A 17,480-nucleotide genomic window follows, 5' to 3' on the forward strand; every position below is an offset into this window, starting at 1 on the left:
GGGCGATCAAGACCTCTCTCTCTGGCTCTGGTTGGTTGGCACCTCCTCCCCCTCCTCCCCCTCCTCCCCCTCCTCCCTCTCTTCATCTTGCTCTTGCACACCCGCGCACACACATCGTCTCTCACCTCTCCTGTCCTTATAAGGCCAGGCCCCACCCCCGCCGTGATGTCGTCAGCAGCAAGGAGGAAGACCCGTGGGGTTTTTGGGTTTTGCCGTCCAGTCCTGTGGGGCCGCAGGGCTGAGAGTTTCTCCTCCGCTCCTCACCCCTCCATCCCAGCCCACCTCCTCTCTCCTCCTCTCTTTGGGGAAAAGAAAAAAGACACTTTGCTTGATTCGCCGTCCGGACCCGGCTGTTCTCCCCCTCGTTTTCTCGTCCTCTGAGGATTTTATTTCACTTTTCCCGTTTCCTCCTCTGGCCTTTTTTTCTGTCACTGATGATCAAGAATAAAAAAAAAAACCTTCTTAAAAACTTAAAAAAATTTCTGCCCTGAAAAGTTGAATTAAATCTGCAAATCAGACGAAAAGTTCAGCAGAATTTTAAACTCCTTGTTTTTCTTCGTCCTCGCCGCCTCGTTTTAGACCTCGACGTGCGGGTGAAGAAAATGTCGCCCGTCCAGAAGCCTCGCTCCGTCCTGTAGATCACATTTTTTCTGCTGGACTTTTTCTGCTTCTTCTTCTTCTTGTTTTTGCGGCTGAGCTGCAGCAGCGACGCTCGCAGCATCCGGGCCCCTGAGATGTTTGGGATCCAGGACAACCTGCCCCGCGGGGCCACGGCCAACATGAAGGAGGAGCCGCTGGCCGTTCGCTCCTGGATGCACTCGGCCGGTGTGGTGGACGCCAACACGGCTGCTCAGAGGTAAACTGCCCGCCACCCCGCAGGGACTCCGGGAGCTGTAGTCCCAACGGACCCACAGCAGTTTTATTTCACTCGAAAGAAAAATAATTTGCAGCTCAAAGAAAAGATTTTAATTTTAAATCTTCAGCAGAAAAAACACTAATTATTATTTTGCTGGAGGGGAAAAAATAGATTATTTAGATGTTTCTGAAGGTCAGACAGATTGAAAATAAGATTTTAAAATGTTTCTGAAGTTTAGGAAAATTCCTGCAGCTCACAGACAAACAGGGAGAATGTTTTTGTAAATGTGAGTTATTTAAAGTGAATAAAAACAGCGAGGAAACACTTATCAAAAATCATCCAAATAATTCTATTTGATCTTTAAATTTTCAGAGTTTGACTCAAAGACTTCTCCTTGTGTTTGTTTCCCAAAGTGAAACGTTTGTCTGAGCCGAGGAGCAGCTCGTTTTATTTTTCCTCAGACTGACTTCGTGTTTCTCTGGATGGCGTCGAAGGTTTGGGGTTAAAGCGCTGCGTGTAATAAACGAGGCACGGGTCGGCAGCGGTCTGAGCTCGCCCTGCAGCTGAGCGTCACAGTTTATCATCGTTAGCAGCTTCAGCCGTCGGATCTGTTTCTGCATTAGAACGATGGAAAATACCACAAAGTTTTTTCAGGATGAGCCACAAAAATCATTTCACTCTGAGAAAATAAACATTAATGTTCAAAAATAGAACAAAAAGAATTAAATCCACCTGAACATCTGCAGGAAATTCATTTAAATAATTTTAAAAATGAAACAAAAACTATTAGAAATATTTTTAAATTCTCAGCACAAACTCTTTTCTCTTGTTAGATTTCCTGACACGATGATTTTAGTTCATGATGACATAAACTACAAATTCAAGTTTATTCTCATCAAAAACATTTCTAACATTTTGTGACCTTAAAGATTTCACATTAAAAGCACGACTTGTTTCTATGAAAGCATGTTTGTCTCTGCGCCGCCGTCCGGGTTTAACACTGGGAGATATTCCGATGATGTTCGCGGTCGAGGTCAAAGCTGCAGTTTGACTTCTTCGCATGAATATTAATAAATCGAGCATGTTCACAGTTTGTGTGAACCTGATTTTCTCTCTTTAACATGTTGAAGCTGCGTCCATGTGACCGTTTAAAGTTGTGCAGCATGTTTGGTGAATGATGAAGATTTTTATCCTCACGTTTATGAATAAATTGGATCGTGCAGGTTTTCCTGCAGCGAAATCCTCCGTTTAATTTTAACAGAAACGTTTCAGCTGATTTATTATGATTAAACTCATGAAATGTGAATTTTTCTTTTTTAGTGCAGAGCTTGTTTTTCCTCAGTCACCTTCTCGCCGTGAAACAAGGAAAAGCTTCTGGATATTTTCACCCGTGAGAAGCTTTTTAAAGTCGACTCAAACGTGTTTATTTAAATTAAACACAAATTTTACTACAGCTCTAATAACGCGCTGCTGTATTATTACTGCAGTATAATGTGTAATTGGTCAGACTGAAGTGTGTCTGTGCTGAGGCTGAGCGCGTGTTCATCGTCCAGACTTTGATACGGTGAATGTGTGATGTGTTTCTCGGCCTGACGACCGCGTGAAGCTGCGATTAATCACGTCCGACCTGCGTTTTTCTTCAGCGAGTCCTAATCTGAGCTCTGACCTTGTTCATCTTCAGGAAGTTTTCCTGGATTTAAAGCACTTTGTGCATTTTACTGTAATACGCTGTTTTTCAGCACATGAGCCAGACGTGAAATATTTTACTGTGACAGAGAAACGCTGAAGAAACTGTCATCCTGCTGAAATAACAGCGCAGGAAGCTCTGTGACGACTGCAACAATAAACCTGACCTCATCCTCCTGCATCTTTTATATTTCTGTCCATCTCTTTGCTTTTCAGCGGGGTGGGGTTAGCTCGCGCTCACTTTGAGAAGCAGCCGCCGTCCAACCTGAGGAAGTCCAATTTCTTCCACTTCGTGCTGGCTCTGTACGACCGCCAGGGTCAGCCCGTCGAGATCGAACGCACCACCTACGTCGATTTTGTGGAAAAGGAGAAGGTGAGACTCAGAGGGATGCGGGGAGGAGCTGGGACATAAAACAGAAATCAAAGACGCTCTCATTCTTATGACGGAGAACAGAGATGGAATCTGAACTTTAGAGACTCAGTCGCATCCCGACAGGAAGGAGACCCTCTGCCAGGCGCCGTAACGCTGCGACTGCCATTCAGGCTGAACTCAAGCACAGTGACACAGTAGTGCTGATTTTATCAGCGTCGCACACGTGGCTTTTATTTGAACCTCACTTCATATTTTTTACATTTAAATAAAAATGCAGATTTATCTGGACAGCTGAGACCGTCAGCTCCGCATCCCGAGCTCAGGCTTCGTTCATCAAACTGATACCGCAGCTCCAGCAGCGTAACATGTCCACAGCGGTATAATAGACAACAGCACCTGTGACAGGTGTGCTTGGCAGTAGTGTGCACAGTAAACACAATAAAATGCAGTTTGCGTCATTTTAATGCAGCAGTTTTTCCCTCTGACAGTCGCGTCTGTGCCGAAGGTTGATTCATGTTTATCAGCCCAACAGCTTCGGCTCAGTGCAGACAGACCAGTGTGAATGTGATTCACCAAGCAGGGAAAATGAAGCCCCAAACAGAGCTGAGAGGTGTGTTTAGTTTCACGGCCGATTTCCAAAAGTTTGCATGTTTTCTAAACGCAGGAGCTGACGCTTCATTTCAGCATCAAGCAAACAACGTGTGGTTAGAATAATCAGTTTAAATATTCCCCTCTGATTATGCAGCAGGCTCAGCCACCTCACACGTGTGCGCTTGTGTAAAGGTTGAAATAGTTACACACCAGCGCGCTCTAATGCACTAAAACATGCAGAACTTCTGCTTGGTCACATCAGGTGGTGAAACCAAACGCACCCATGCCTCAGTTTGTTTCCTGACTTTGTTTCAGGAGCCGACGGGCGAGAAAACCAACAACGGGATCCACTACAAGCTGCAGCTGCTCTACAGTAACGGTGGGTGCGCTTGTTTTAATGAGCAGCACAGCCCCGTCTCTGCTCGCTCACGCTAACCCCAACTGTTGGTTTGTGTGCAGGGGTGAGGACGGAGCAGGACCTGTACGTCCGCCTCATCGACTCCATGACCAAACAGGTGAGATGACTGATCATCAGCATGTGCACCGAGAGGGGAAGGATCAATAACAGCAACGGCAGTGACGATTGTTTCGTCTGATCAATGAACCTCAAAAATCAGACGTTTCACAATAAGAGCGTCTTTTTCTTCCTGCTGCAGTCCGAGGTGTCGGACAGAGTTTCAGGCCGACTTCTTTCAGACAGACATCTCCTCCTCCTCCTCCTCCTCCTCCTCTTTCTTTCCCCCCTCCTCCTCTTCCTCCTCCTCCTCTTTCTTTTCCTCGTCCTCCTCGTCCTCGTCTCCATCCTCTTTCTTTTCCTCATCTTCCTCTTCCTACTCCTCCTCGTCCTCGTCCTCCTCCTCCTCCTCTTTCTTTTCCCCCTCCTCCTCTTCCTCCTCCTCCTCCTCTTTCTTTTCCCCCTCCTCCTCTTCCTCCTCCTCCTCCTCGTCCTCTTCCTCGTCCTCCTCCTCCTCTTTCTCTTCCGCTTCCTCCTCCTCCTCTTCCTCTTCTGTCTCCTCCTCCTCGTCCTCTTTCTTTTCCTCGTCCTCCTCTTTCTCCTACTCCTCATCCTTGTCCTCCTCCTCCTCCTCTTCCGTCTCCTCCTCCTCGTCCTCCTCCTCCTCCTTCTCTTCCTCTTCCTCCTCCTCGTCCTCCTTCTCGTCCTCCTCTTCCTCCTCCTCCTCGTCCTCCTCTTCCTCGTCCTCCTCTTCCTCCTCCTCCTCCTCCTCCTTCTAGTCCTCCTCCTTCTCTTCCTCGTCCTCCTCCTCCTCCTCCTCGTCCTCGTCCTCCTCCTCTTCGTCCTCCTCCTCCTCCTTCTCGTCCTCGTCCTCGGCCTCCTCCTCTTCCCCCTCCTCCACTTCCTTGTCCTCCTCCTCCTCTTCCTCTTCCGTCTCCTCCTCCTCGTCCTCCTCCTCGTCCTCTTTCTTTTCCTCGTCCTCTCAGGCTCATCCTGACTGGTTGGAAAAGATGGACACTGTTACGTCCCCTGTCGGTTTCTGTGGTACCGTGTAAAGCCAGGCTCATAGCTGAGGCCAGACGGGGGGCCGTACTCCATCAGCACCGAGGATCGTTTGTGGTCTGTAGGAGGCGCTGATGGGCGTGGTCCCTGTGTGATAGAGAAGCGCTCCATCAGCAGCCGGGTCTCTAATGAAAAGCAGCAGCAGCGTTTGAACCCTACGACTCATTCAATTAGCGCGCTTTAACGAGCTCGCCGTCAGCCGGCGCTCGCCGTGACAGAGAGGCGTTTCATGCGTTTGGTTCCAGCTGTTTCATGTGAATATCTGCAGGCTGCAGCTGTAATGAAACATTCAGAGGATCAAATGTTTGTGTCCCGCTCACTCTCACTCAGGCTAATCGCTAATAATGAGCTCTAATTGAGACGAATGAAACCGGCTTTAATGGAGCTGTTTCTGCTGCAGGCCAGTGGGCGGGGCCATGATGAAGCGCAACAGGTGATCTTCACTTTACCTGTTTGTGTGTGTGCAGGCAATCATCTATGAAGGCCAGGACAAAAACCCCGAGATGTGCCGAGTTCTGCTGACGCACGAGATCATGTGCAGGTAAGGCCGCAAAACACCGACCAGATCTGAGTAGTTCTTCTTCTCTGCTTCAAATAAAAGTCTCGATGTTTGAGAGCAGTATCCTCACGTCCACGGTGACTCGTGCCCTGATGGAGCCTGTTCCCTGCATACAGAGTGGGCGTGTGCAGGTGTCTCACCTGAGCTGTCTGAAAGAAATACGAGGCTCTCCAGTGACTGACGGGTCTGCTTTCATTTTTGTCTCTCTGTGTGCGTGTCAGCCGCTGCTGCGATAAGAAGAGCTGTGGAAACAGGAACGAGACGCCGTCAGACCCCGTCATCATCGACAGGTAACAGATACGAAGCATCACGCACTCACATACACCTGTCAGACTGTTTGTGCGCTCGCAAACAAACATGCAGCAGATGCAACAAAGACAAACAGACACCGATGACACGCGGCGCATTCCTGTCAGCCTTGTCGCGTACGTTTAAAGGTTGTCTTCTGCCCGAGCGGCAGATTCTCGATCAGTCGCCAGAGAGCACCAGCCGAGTCACAGACACAGGAGGAGCTGCAGGTTGAGTAGCGCCCCCTGCGTGAAGGTTTTTAGCAGGATGTGATGAAAGACGTCAGCTGATCTGCTGCGTTCAGGTGACTCTGTTGATCCACCTGCTGGTTTCGTATCTGGATGAAGAGGCAGTTTGGTGCCACACACAGTGAGAAACAGCAGACTGGTTGGGTTTGTTTATTGGTCAGTTACCTTTGCCAGGCTCAGGTTAGCATACCTGTAGTGACATCACAGCAGCACAGTATGAATGAAGCTTGTTGTGTCACACAGTAAGGTTCATGCTGGCGTTCCTCAGGGTTTCGTCCAATCATGTTTCCATGTGGCAGATGGCCCCGCCCCTCCCTGAGCCTGGTTCTGCTGGAGGTTCCTTCTTGTTAAAAGGGAGTTTTTCCTTCCCACTGTCGCCAAAGTGCTTGCTCATTGTTGTTGGGGCTTTGCCTTACAGTGTAAAGTGACTGTTGGTGCCACATCAATAAAAGTGAAGTGAGCTGTGACACGAACGTGCTGATTATGTGCGGTGGGAGCGTGATTCACGCTGAGTAGCTCTGTGAATTTAAGGGCTAATGAAAGGTGAACATTAAATGCAGCTCGGCTTTAAATCATTCAAACAGGATGACGTGTAGAGCTACTGGGCTGATGTGGTTGAGCCTGCGCCTCCTCTTCATCCTCCTCTCAGATTCCTCCCCCTCCCCTCCTTCCTGGCCTCCCATGAGGAATCATACGCTATGCTCTTCTCTTTTCACCTCCCCCTCCTCTTCCTCCTTCTCCTCAGCTCTTGTCCTCCTCCTGAGTATTAATCTCAATCCTCCCTCCCCCTCTCCCCTGTGGACGGAGGAGGGGGGAGTATGGATGGATGGAGGGATGGATGTGACTGCAGCAGCTCTTTGAAAAGAGAAGTGGAGATTTTTACAGCAGCTCTTTTTTCTCCCTCTGCCAGCTGAAATGCATGATGGGAAGGTCTCCTGTGTTTTTGGCGGCGTCCAGTGAACAGGAAACATGTCAGGGTCAGACTGCAGAGAGAGCACAAACACTGCGATTCGTTCGCTCTCACTTCAAGAAAACTAACACAACAGCATTTCATTTCTTCTCCTTCACTCCAGAACCCACCGCTGGTTTCTGTCAGCATGTCGACCTGAACTGAATTAAAAGCTGAACGCAGCTTTAAAGATAAGCGTTAATTTACAAGGCGCATAAACAGTGCACAAAAGTGCAAGAAAGGAGCATCAAAAATGAACTGTGAGGAGGCAGAAAAGAGAAATGCACCAAAAAACCGACAGGTGAACAGAGTGAGCGCAGGGTGGGCCGTCACAAAGGAAAGGAAGACAAAGACAGGAAGTAAAGCCAGCAGACACGCAGTCGAAAGATGCAGGATGCAGCCACGGGTTTAAAGTCTTTGAACACGCACAGATTTTTGGCTCATTAAAGGTTAGACAATGTACTTGAATAAATTAATCTCTTCCTTTCATTTCCAGCTTCCATTTTTAAGCAAACGTTTAAAATATATATAAAAAATATCTTAAATGTGGATCATACTGCTTTTAGTTTATTAGGACTCTGCATACAGGACAGAAGCTGGAAAACAACAATAATAACAATAAAACATATGCAGGAATTTTACAGCTGCTTCGTTTAACATGTTCTTTCCGCCAACTGTAACTCCTTCTTCACTCGTACGTGTGCGCACAGAAATGCTGTATAAAATAAAGATGATTTAAAACAACTATCCGGTTGTTCAGTGATGACACGACGAATCCTACTTCCGGGTCTAAAGTAGTCTGCGTTTAATATGGCTTTTGTGTTGTTAACATGTTTAATGTTTTGTATTTTCTTCTATTTGATCTCAAAAAGCTCCTAAAACAGTCAGTGATCACTGCTGACCTCCCTCGGCTTTTATTACCGCTAATCATTTATTTAAGCTCAGTTTTTAAAACCTTAGGATGTAACTACAGCCCAGCCCATGCAGCAGTATATGAATGACTAACCTCGTATTGTGGATGGATTATCTCAGTTGTTCTCCTGGCTGAAGTTTGGTCCTTTTACAGCATCCTGCCATGCGATTACATTTGTTTCTGACCACCGAGAACACTCACGTTAACTTTTATCGAGTGGAAAAAAAGTTAGCTTGTTTATATTATGCTAACATAGCTGTGTCGCTAGTGGTCACATCATTATATACCAGCTAGCCCAACTTCAGTAACCCTACAAACGTCACTGCTGTTTAGTTTTCTGTCTTCATTTATGCTGGAAGTGATAGCAGAGCTGTACGTTTGAATTTGTTTCCAAAACCCCGCAGTCAGGACATGCTATATTGTATTTAGATAGAAGCTAGCGAGCTAACTCCCTGCTAACTTCTAACTCCGTTAAATGTCATAAATTCCGTTTTCATGGATGCCTGGATGTTAAACTCAATTGTTACACCTGGTAGAGCAGAACGCTGATCATTTTATTAAAGATGAAAGACTTTAGACAGTTTTTCAACTCTCAGTAATGCCACAGTGATCGTTTGATATATGGACCTGCAGCGGAGTTTAGACCCAGACACAGCTAGTGACGTCAGACTGAACAACCGGATAAAACAGAAAAACACTCTTCACTGTGACGTGTCAATAAATGAGAACTTGTTATTAAATGTGTCTCATTTTCAGTAAACGAGACAATGACGTGAGTCAGTTTTTTATTGCTGCCGGTGAACGCAGCCATCGGTGCAGGATACCTGTCAGTGTCACGTTTAGCCATTAGCTCTCAGAGGTGCGAACAGCGCAGCATCATCTGCAAACATGACGACTGTCTGACAGGATGCAGAGCTGCAGCTTCCTTCTGCTTTCTGCATGCAGCGATTCACATTTTTACTTCTGCGATCATCACTTAGTTTTGGACCTCTGAGTCAAGTCCAATAATCCAGACCTGGATGACGGAGAACCTGCACAGACATTTCCCCTCCCAGATGTTTTTGCTTCATCCTCTGAAGGCGTAGTTTCAGACCAGTGACCTGATTTCTGCCTACTGTTCCTCCGTCGAGCATCCTGTGGCGTTCCCGTCGGTAAACCATTACTCTGTGCAGGTTATTTCCCCTCACGGCCTCCAAAGGGGCCCAGCCCACAGGCTGAACCTCGTCTGGCTCTTTGTTCTGAGTGAAGAGCTTTGGAGGGTCATCGATGATGGGACGATCCCCCTCTGAGCGCTGACTGTGAGAACATTTTAATGCGATGATCTTCAGTCACGTTCACATCTTTAAAAAGCTCGCCGTCGATCTGTCTGCCTGTTTGTAGCTGCTGATGATGGTGGTGATGGAACTAGCTCTCATCTTTACACGCTCTCGCTCTGAATACCTGATGTGAGAAATTTTTTTGGGGGGTACAATCTCCTGTCTGTGAGGGTCTCTGGTGTCTGCAGCGTGGGATTATGGGAGGACGATGGGCTGTCAATCATTTAGCGGGCGTAGGTGTGATTTCCCTCTCATGCTGCAGGTTGGTTTTGGATGGAATCTCATTACTGGCCGTGTTTCAGGGTGACTGACAGCAGAATAATGTTTGGGCCCCCAGAGGGCTGCGGCCGGCTAAATGTTAAATGTATGAATGCATGGGAGTCAATGGAGAGATGAAGTGTAGCTGAATATTTTATTCTTCCTGGGAAACAGTCACGGAGTGGAGAGTGTGACCCTGAACACACCATCTGCTGCTGTTTCACTGCCGAACACGCCGTTCACAGAAAGCGCAAATATGGCTGACTGGCAGAGTCACCTGGGGGGAGGGGGGGGAGGGGGCAGGTAAATAAACAAAGACTAATTAACCAGGATTTGTATAAAAGTGTCAGACACACAGCAGTCACCTGCATGTGTTAGCTGTGCTCATACACAGGTTGATGGTAATACGGAAATAATCGTTCAGTTACCAACAACTCCGATTAGTTCTTCTTCAAAAACAACAGATTATGACAACGAAGTGTGTTTAAAGATCCAAACGCTCTGAAAGACGAGACGGGACAGTGAGCAGAGCTGAGGGGTCGAACTTAAAAAGTTAGTAAACTCTGAAGATGGACTCCTTCTCCTGGGCTGTGGTCTGCAGGTCAGGGCTTCTTAAAATGACTGTGAGCTGTTCCTGTGGGGTCTTTACCGTACAGCCTAAACCACCTTGAAGCTGCTGTTGTTGTGATTTGGTGCTGGATAAATACGTCTGTAACAGGAAGCGTGGCCCTTTCTCAATTCTCAAGTACGCGAGCACGGACTCGCGATTTGTACAATTGGAACGCCCGCGTACTTGATGATGTCACAGGTCTGGAGGTTTTACTGCCGTCCCCTCTTAATTTAACTGTGAGTAATATGTTATGAAGCTTTAATCACAGCCGAACCGGTTTACTCAGGAACAAATAAAACACTGAAATAAACCAAACATTAACATTTAGAAGCGATCTAAGTGACTTTTATATCATGTTTAACCTCAGTAGTGAAATCTCTATTAATAAAAATAGTGTACATGAATATCTTAATAAAAACAAGCAGGTGAGATGTTAGAACGCTTCTATTTTTATTGTAGTGGACACTCAATACAATAGACAGCTGCTGGGGTTTGTTTAACCTGAGCAGCGAAAAGACCGCGGGGGGTTGGAAACGATGTGCCGGGAGTCCGCTGTTCTCGCCGGCTCTAATAATCCTCGACCTCGCTGTCTGCTGTGGAGCTGGCGGGTCACAGACGTCTCCGAAAACGTCGGAGCGCGTTTGGAAATATGTGACATCTTGATAAACTGAGCAGATATTTGAAGTTTACACAGCTACATTCTCGCTTGAAAAGAACTTAAAAGTTTATTTTGTGACCCAGAAAGAGGAATATGTAAGTTTTAGCCCCGCTCGTCCGCCATTGCCGTGTTTGAGTTTTGGACGAAATGCATTCTGGGATATTTAGCTGTACCAAGTCCACACAAGTCACCACCGATGCATGATCGATAAAACGGGCGGAGCGAGAACACATCCGGGACTTTTTCGCGTTCTCGGCTTGATGCGTACTTCGAATTGGAGCAGTACTTGGTCTCCGACTGATGACGTATCACGAGTACACGAGAACGCAAGTACGCATATTGAGAAAGGCCCCGTGATTCAAACACAGAGGAAGGGGCGGAGCAAACAGAAAGCATGAGTCAAACACAGAGGAAGGGGCGGAGCAGTTTGTTGGATCAGACGAGCCACTCAGAGATGAAACTAATCATATGACTGATGATATAAACAAACACGTTTGTTATCCAACATACGAGCCTCGACTCACTCTCACTGTGTGTGTCTGTCGGTGTGTGTGCGCTGCCCCTGTCAGGAGTTAGAGGTGACGTATTGATCGTCTTGTTCATCATTAGACATCAGACGCTGTGATCGAGGAGACGCTCACTGACTTTACAACTAAATCTCTCCTCTCCCCTTTATCCTCACAAACTGCTCCTCCTCCTCACCTCCTCTTCACCCCTTCGTCTCCTGCAGTACTTGGAGAGTCTTCCTCTCATCTTTGTCTTCATCGTTTCTCCTTTTCTGTCCTCCTTTGCTGTTACGAGGATACAGATTCAGGGGAGACAGATCTGCTCCCTCTAATTGCTTTTTAACAGGTGTCTCCTCCTGCGTGTGTGTGAGTGTGTGAGTATTGATCATCAGTAAGTGTTGCCGGTAGAGACACGTCCCTATTGATTATCAATTAAAAAAACAGATGTGTGTGGTTTCATGGCTGCGCCTCACACACTCTGTTGGTATTTCAGGATTCAGCTTTACGTTGCATCAGACAGGCTAATTAGGTACAACGCTCTCTCTCTCTCACACACACACACACACACACTCACACACACACACACACACACACACACACACACTCACACACACACACACACACACACACACACACACACACACACACACACACACACACACACACACACACACACACACACACACAGTCAGAGGGACGTTTCTTTGCTTCATTTTGTGTTTTGCTGTTTGAGTTTTAAGTTTTAACGAGCCGTCTCTCACGGCGGCGAGGGTTTTACCTCCTCTGATGTCACTTCTGCCAGCTGCACATGGAGAGGAAGAATTGGGAATCTGCTGCTGCTGCTGTTGTGGTTGCTGGTTGGTTTTGGTTGGAGGGTTAGGGGATGTTTCCACTGCGTCTTGTCACTTCTGGTCTCACAGGATTGATTTTTATTGACCTCGGTTTTCAATTTTCATTTTCCTATTTTGGAAACATTTGGAGTGTTTGGTTCACTGTAAACACGTAAAACCATCATACGTACATTAACCTGCTAAGACCCGAAATCTTTCATGGCACGCAATTTTAATTTCTCTTTGCTATTTGGGCTGATTGGGACCTGATGAATGTAAAGACAAAGAATTACCAAATATTTTTTTACCTGATTTTTGTTTCTAAGAAAAATGAGAGCCACATATGAGGACATTCGTATACAATTTTGATAGAACAGTGGCAGCATAATGTCCTCGTAAGTGGACATCAGGCCCTTGTAGAGCAAAATTGAGTATTTTGGTCTAAATAACCCAAAATGTGATGTCCACATATGTGGACGCAGGTCCTGGGAGGTTAAATCTTAGAAATTCAACAAGTTGCTGCACAAATCTATTTTGTTATGGTCAGCTGATAAATCAAAACTTCCATCTTGAATCAGCTGATTTCCAGAACATTTTCTGTTCCAATTTGCATAAAAATACTTTTACAGATGTTTATTGAAAAACTGCCACCTTCACACAGTTGTCACGGTTACATGTCTGAGGCAAAGTTTGAACATAATCTCAAAAACTATTAAAGATCAAAGTGTGAAATTTTCAGTGATCTTTGTTACCATCAAAATAAATCAGGACACAGATGCATAAAAAGATCTCGGATAATTCATGATGAATATATGTATTTTTAGGGATTTAGATGATATTTGTGTCCTAACTTTCACATTCTGTGGTATTGTTATGTCACTTCCTGTGAAGGTCCTCATCCCTCCTCTCTTCTTAAATTTCCTCTTCTGAATTTTAACAAGAGGTGAACGTGTTCATGGACAGCAGAGGAATCAGAGATCCCAGCCTGGTCCAGCTGTTAATAACCTCCTCCTGTGATGAAGAACAGAGGAGGAGGAGCTGTCTGTTTTCATTTACCGTGAACAGAGAGTTGATGGACTCCTCATTATCTCATTTAATTACCTCCTCCTCTGTACAGTCTGAACACTGAGGTGTGTGTGTGTGTGTGTGTGTGTGTGTGTGTGTGTGTGAGTGTGTGTGTGTGTGTGTGTGTGTGTGTGTGTGTGTATGTGTGTGTGTGTGTGTGTGTATGTATGTATGTATGTGTGTGTGTGTGTGTGTGTGTGTGTGTGTGTGTGTGTGTGTGTGTGTGTGTGTGAGTGTGTGTGTGTGTGTGTATGTATGTATGTATGTGTGTGTGTGTGTGTGTATGTATGTATGTATGTGTGTGTGTGTGTGTGTGTGTGTGTGTGTGAGTGTGTGTGTGTGTGTGTGTGTGTGTGTGTGTGTGTGTGTGTGAGTGATTGACAGCTGACATTAAGTTGTTTAGCAGTAAAATGTCAGTCTGAATATTCCTGCTGCTCTGTTTGACCCCGTCTGTCTGCCGTAGGAGGACCTGCAGACTCTTCGGGATAAATCAGATTTCTGTCAGATGACAAACATCACTCTGTGTTTCTGATCCACGGCAGGTTTCATTCTGTGTTAGTGCGACTGGACCAGGATCCAGCTGAAGAGTAGAAACTCATAGTGCAGGGGTGTCGAACTCCAGGCCTCGAGGGCCGGTGTCCTGCAGGTTGTAGATCTCACCCTGGGTCAGCACACCTGTATCACATGATTAGTTCATTACCAGGCCTCTGGAGAACTTCAAGACATGTTGAGGAGGTCATTTAGCCATTTAAATCAGCTGTGTTGCATCAAGGACACGTCTAAACCCTGCAGGACACCGGCCCTCGAGGCCTGGAGTTTGAAACCTGTGTCATAGTGGAAATTGTGGTTTCCTCACTGAGATGAGAAACTTGTGAGTTTCCTTCAGAATTTTTCCGCTGTCGAGAAACGTGACACTGACTTTACATTAGATTTGAACACAGCTGCGACACATCTGGATTGCGTCTCATCTCCTTGACCTGAATGGACTGAATGTTCACTGCTGTGTGTGTGTGTGTGTGTGTGTGTGTGTGTGTGTGTGTGTGTGTGTGTGTGTGTGTGTGTGTGTGTGTGTTGTAACAGCTGGTACTCAGTTCTTCAGCCTGTGATGCCATCTGACACTGAAACACACACGACTCCTTATCAGTGTGCAAATCACACATTCTGTCTCTGACTATAAAAAAGCAATCTGTGTGTGTGTGTGTGTGTGTGTGTGTGTGTGTGTGTGTGTGTGTGTGTGATAGAGAGTCATAATAGCTGTTAATTAGCTCAATGTTCAAACCAGCCGCAGATGCTAATTAGGAAAAACCTGTCCAGCATTTGGTGATAATTAGAGCGACAGGCCCAAACACATCTGACCACACACACACACACACACACACACACACACACACACACACACACACACACAGAGTACAGTTCAGCTTTAAAACAGTTGAGACAGAGATGCACAAATCGTCATTAAACACCTAAAATTAAAGTGAAAATAACAACATTTGAAATGTGATTGCTCGGGAAAACAATTCAGCAATTTTACAAACATAATTAAGAAATAGTGACTCCATAATTTGCTGGATCTTGGTCGATGTTATTTTTGACATTGCCGGACGTTGCTGGATGTGATAAGACACATGTTGACCTGTTGTCTTTGGACTATTTTCCATAAAAATAGCCTTTGTATGATTTGTAAATTATTGCAACCTCATTCTTTTATCTCTTTTCCTTTTTACAAACATTGATCCCAATCAGAGTTGATAAGATGTCAAAAAGAAGGAAAAGCCAGAGTCTTGAGATTACATTTAATTGAACAAGCAGAGCAGTTAATGCCACATAAACAAACAGACAGCAGTTGGGCTGAGAATCGATAAGTTTCCATAATGAATCGCTTATGGATTCAGTTCCTTTTCGCTTCCCGTACCAATTCTCACTGGCTCCACTTTTAGCCACCACCATCTCTAAGCAGCATATCAAAGACATTACATTCATGCACATTAATTACATGCTGAGTGATCAAATGTTTGTGCATGTTGGAGGTGTTTCCCTCTTTGCTGTGATCAGTTTTGGGTCATTACTCAAAAATGTAATTATTACAATATTACACAGAACACTTTTCTTAAAAGTAATGCAGTACGTTACCTAATTACACCCAGGAGAAAGACATTCATTATACTACTCGTTATATTACTTTCATGTTACTCTGTAAAAGGATCTGAAACACACCGTCTCATAATCACCAGTTCACCATCTGAACCTGCAGGCTACAGGGGACACGCGTGATCTTTCTCCAAGTATTTATGTATGAGCATAAAGTCGACAGCACAAATCAAAGATGGAAACCAGCACAAAGAGACTTTAAAGTGATTCTGCTTTAGAAACATGAACAGGTAGAAACGGAGGCTGCAGCCTGACTGCTCATCAGTTTCTTACCTCTTGAAATTCAGCAGCAGCTCACGTTATCATGGTGCTGGTCTGGGGTCAGCATTTACTCAGCTTAACGTCACTCTGGGCTCTTGGCTAACTTAGTGTTAGCATGCTGTCTGTGTAGTTGTTTCTGTTCTGGAGCAGTCGTCACTCTATCGTCTCATCTTTTGTGTAATAAAAATATAACATCCATGTCGATGCTGGAGACTGCGGCGCTATTTTCTTCCACCGACACAGAACTGAAATCAGCTGATTCAGGATCAATAAGCTGGCTCGGTAGGCAGACTAACAACTCCACGGAATTAGACTACCGAGAACCAGCTCTCTACAAGAACTGTTCTCGAGTCCATCCCTAACAGCAGTCGATGTGTGACAGTGGTTAAATTTAGACTGGTCTTATATAAACTGTGCCTGCAGCCCGACACAGCAGCAGACTACAAGACGACAGCAGGTTCTGGGGTTAGGGTGTGGATGCTGCTCGTTCTGCTGGTGTGTTTTTGTCATGCAGCTTGTTGGGGATCATGTTCTAATTAAAACTGACATAAAGAACATGAATAAAACATGCAGAAAGTGCTGGTACAACACGCTAACAAACGCTCTGACAGCACTTAGTAAACACTCCAAGGACGCATCAACAACAACTGAGATAAATAAACAGGAAGATGAAGAGAGAACAAGACAAGGACACAGTCACAGCTCACTGGGAACACGCTAAGAACATGCAGAGCACTATGTTGCTGCCTGACTGCTTCTCTAGTTTCCAATTACAACAAAAGTCAGAGGTCGAGTGAAGCGGATTCATCAGGCTAATCGCGTGGTGTTGTTTCCTGTTGCTGCTGACCCTTGAGGTCGCAGACACACTCAGTCTCAGAATCGTCTCTAGAAACAAGCACTCGTTCCTCTGTACGCTCTTTTTAAAACGACACAGGTGACCGCTCTGTTCAGACTGGCCCAAGCTGGATGGATGAATACCTTTGCAGGCTGATGATCAGTGTTTAAGTCTTTGGTTGTAGAGTCAGGGTCAGCATATCTGTTGCTCGATGTGTACTAGCAAAGATCACAAAGGTAACAAAGGTATGTCAAAAATGAGCAAAGCTCTATGATACTGAACATGTTTTACAAACAGAAAGCAGCAGAACGGACTCACTGTCCTATTGTGGTACTGAAATTGAAACCCTCAGATTAACGTGAAGTTGTGGAGCTTCCTCTGAGCAGCTGGACTCAGGCTGAACAGAATGAAGATCAGACGGCTGACGGTTGGCGTTTATTTCTAAGAGAAACGTGAACGTTCAGCAGGTCGTCGGGTAAACGCTGAGCTGTTAGTGAGCTGCTGCTTCTGTCTGTTGACAGTCTGCGGATGCTGGCTGGTTATGATCGAATACACTGACTGACGATTGGTTGCCCCTCTTCTCTGTGACTTAGCCCCTCCTTTATGCTACCTGCCCGCTGCTATTTAATATCCAGCAGCTGTTTCCTATTTAATCTCTGTGAAGCCTTACTGCTTATTAAAGTATATTACTGCCCATAAATCGGGGGTCTCAAACTTAAATGAGCCGGGGGCCACTGTCGTCTCATTGGACAGATAGTGTTCAAGTAGTACCAAACAAACAAACAAGAAAACACGCACACATATTTCCTAAAATATTTTGCTTGTTTTTTAAGCGTCAAATAGACAAAACTGCAAATGCGAGCACAGATTGAAGCCTGTCGTTGGTCCTCTCTGTCTGTGCACGTGGCAGCTCTTCTTCTTGTGTTTGTGTTTAACTAAATCTAAATGCAGACATGAGTGTACACACGAGTTTGTGACTCTGTCACTGAACTAACACAGCCAGTCCCTCAG

The 17,480-nt window shown here is 45.7% G+C and overlaps 1 protein-coding gene across 4 annotated transcripts in view; it reads left to right on the forward strand.

Annotated features, from left to right (window-relative positions):
• Window positions 1-213: 213 nt before the first annotated feature.
• The window catches only part of ebf3a (EBF transcription factor 3a), a 67,637-nt gene continuing 50,370 nt past the window's right edge, over window positions 214-17,480 (forward strand). For all 4 annotated transcript variants that reach the window (XM_080872000.1, XM_080872002.1, XM_080872001.1 and 1 more), the window contains exons 1-6: window positions 214-856; window positions 2,759-2,915; window positions 3,822-3,885; window positions 3,966-4,021; window positions 5,490-5,563; window positions 5,803-5,871. In XM_080872000.1, coding sequence (XP_080728126.1) covers window positions 735-856; window positions 2,759-2,915; window positions 3,822-3,885; window positions 3,966-4,021; window positions 5,490-5,563; window positions 5,803-5,871 — 542 coding nt within the window. In that variant the 5' untranslated portion in view covers window positions 214-734. The remainder of the gene's footprint in view (window positions 857-2,758; window positions 2,916-3,821; window positions 3,886-3,965; window positions 4,022-5,489; window positions 5,564-5,802; window positions 5,872-17,480) is intronic.

The sequence above is a fragment of the Rhamphochromis sp. 'chilingali' genome (assembly GCF_963969265.1).
Source record: "Rhamphochromis sp. 'chilingali' genome assembly, chromosome: 22".
Lineage (NCBI taxonomy): Eukaryota > Metazoa > Chordata > Actinopteri > Cichliformes > Cichlidae > Rhamphochromis > Rhamphochromis sp. 'chilingali'.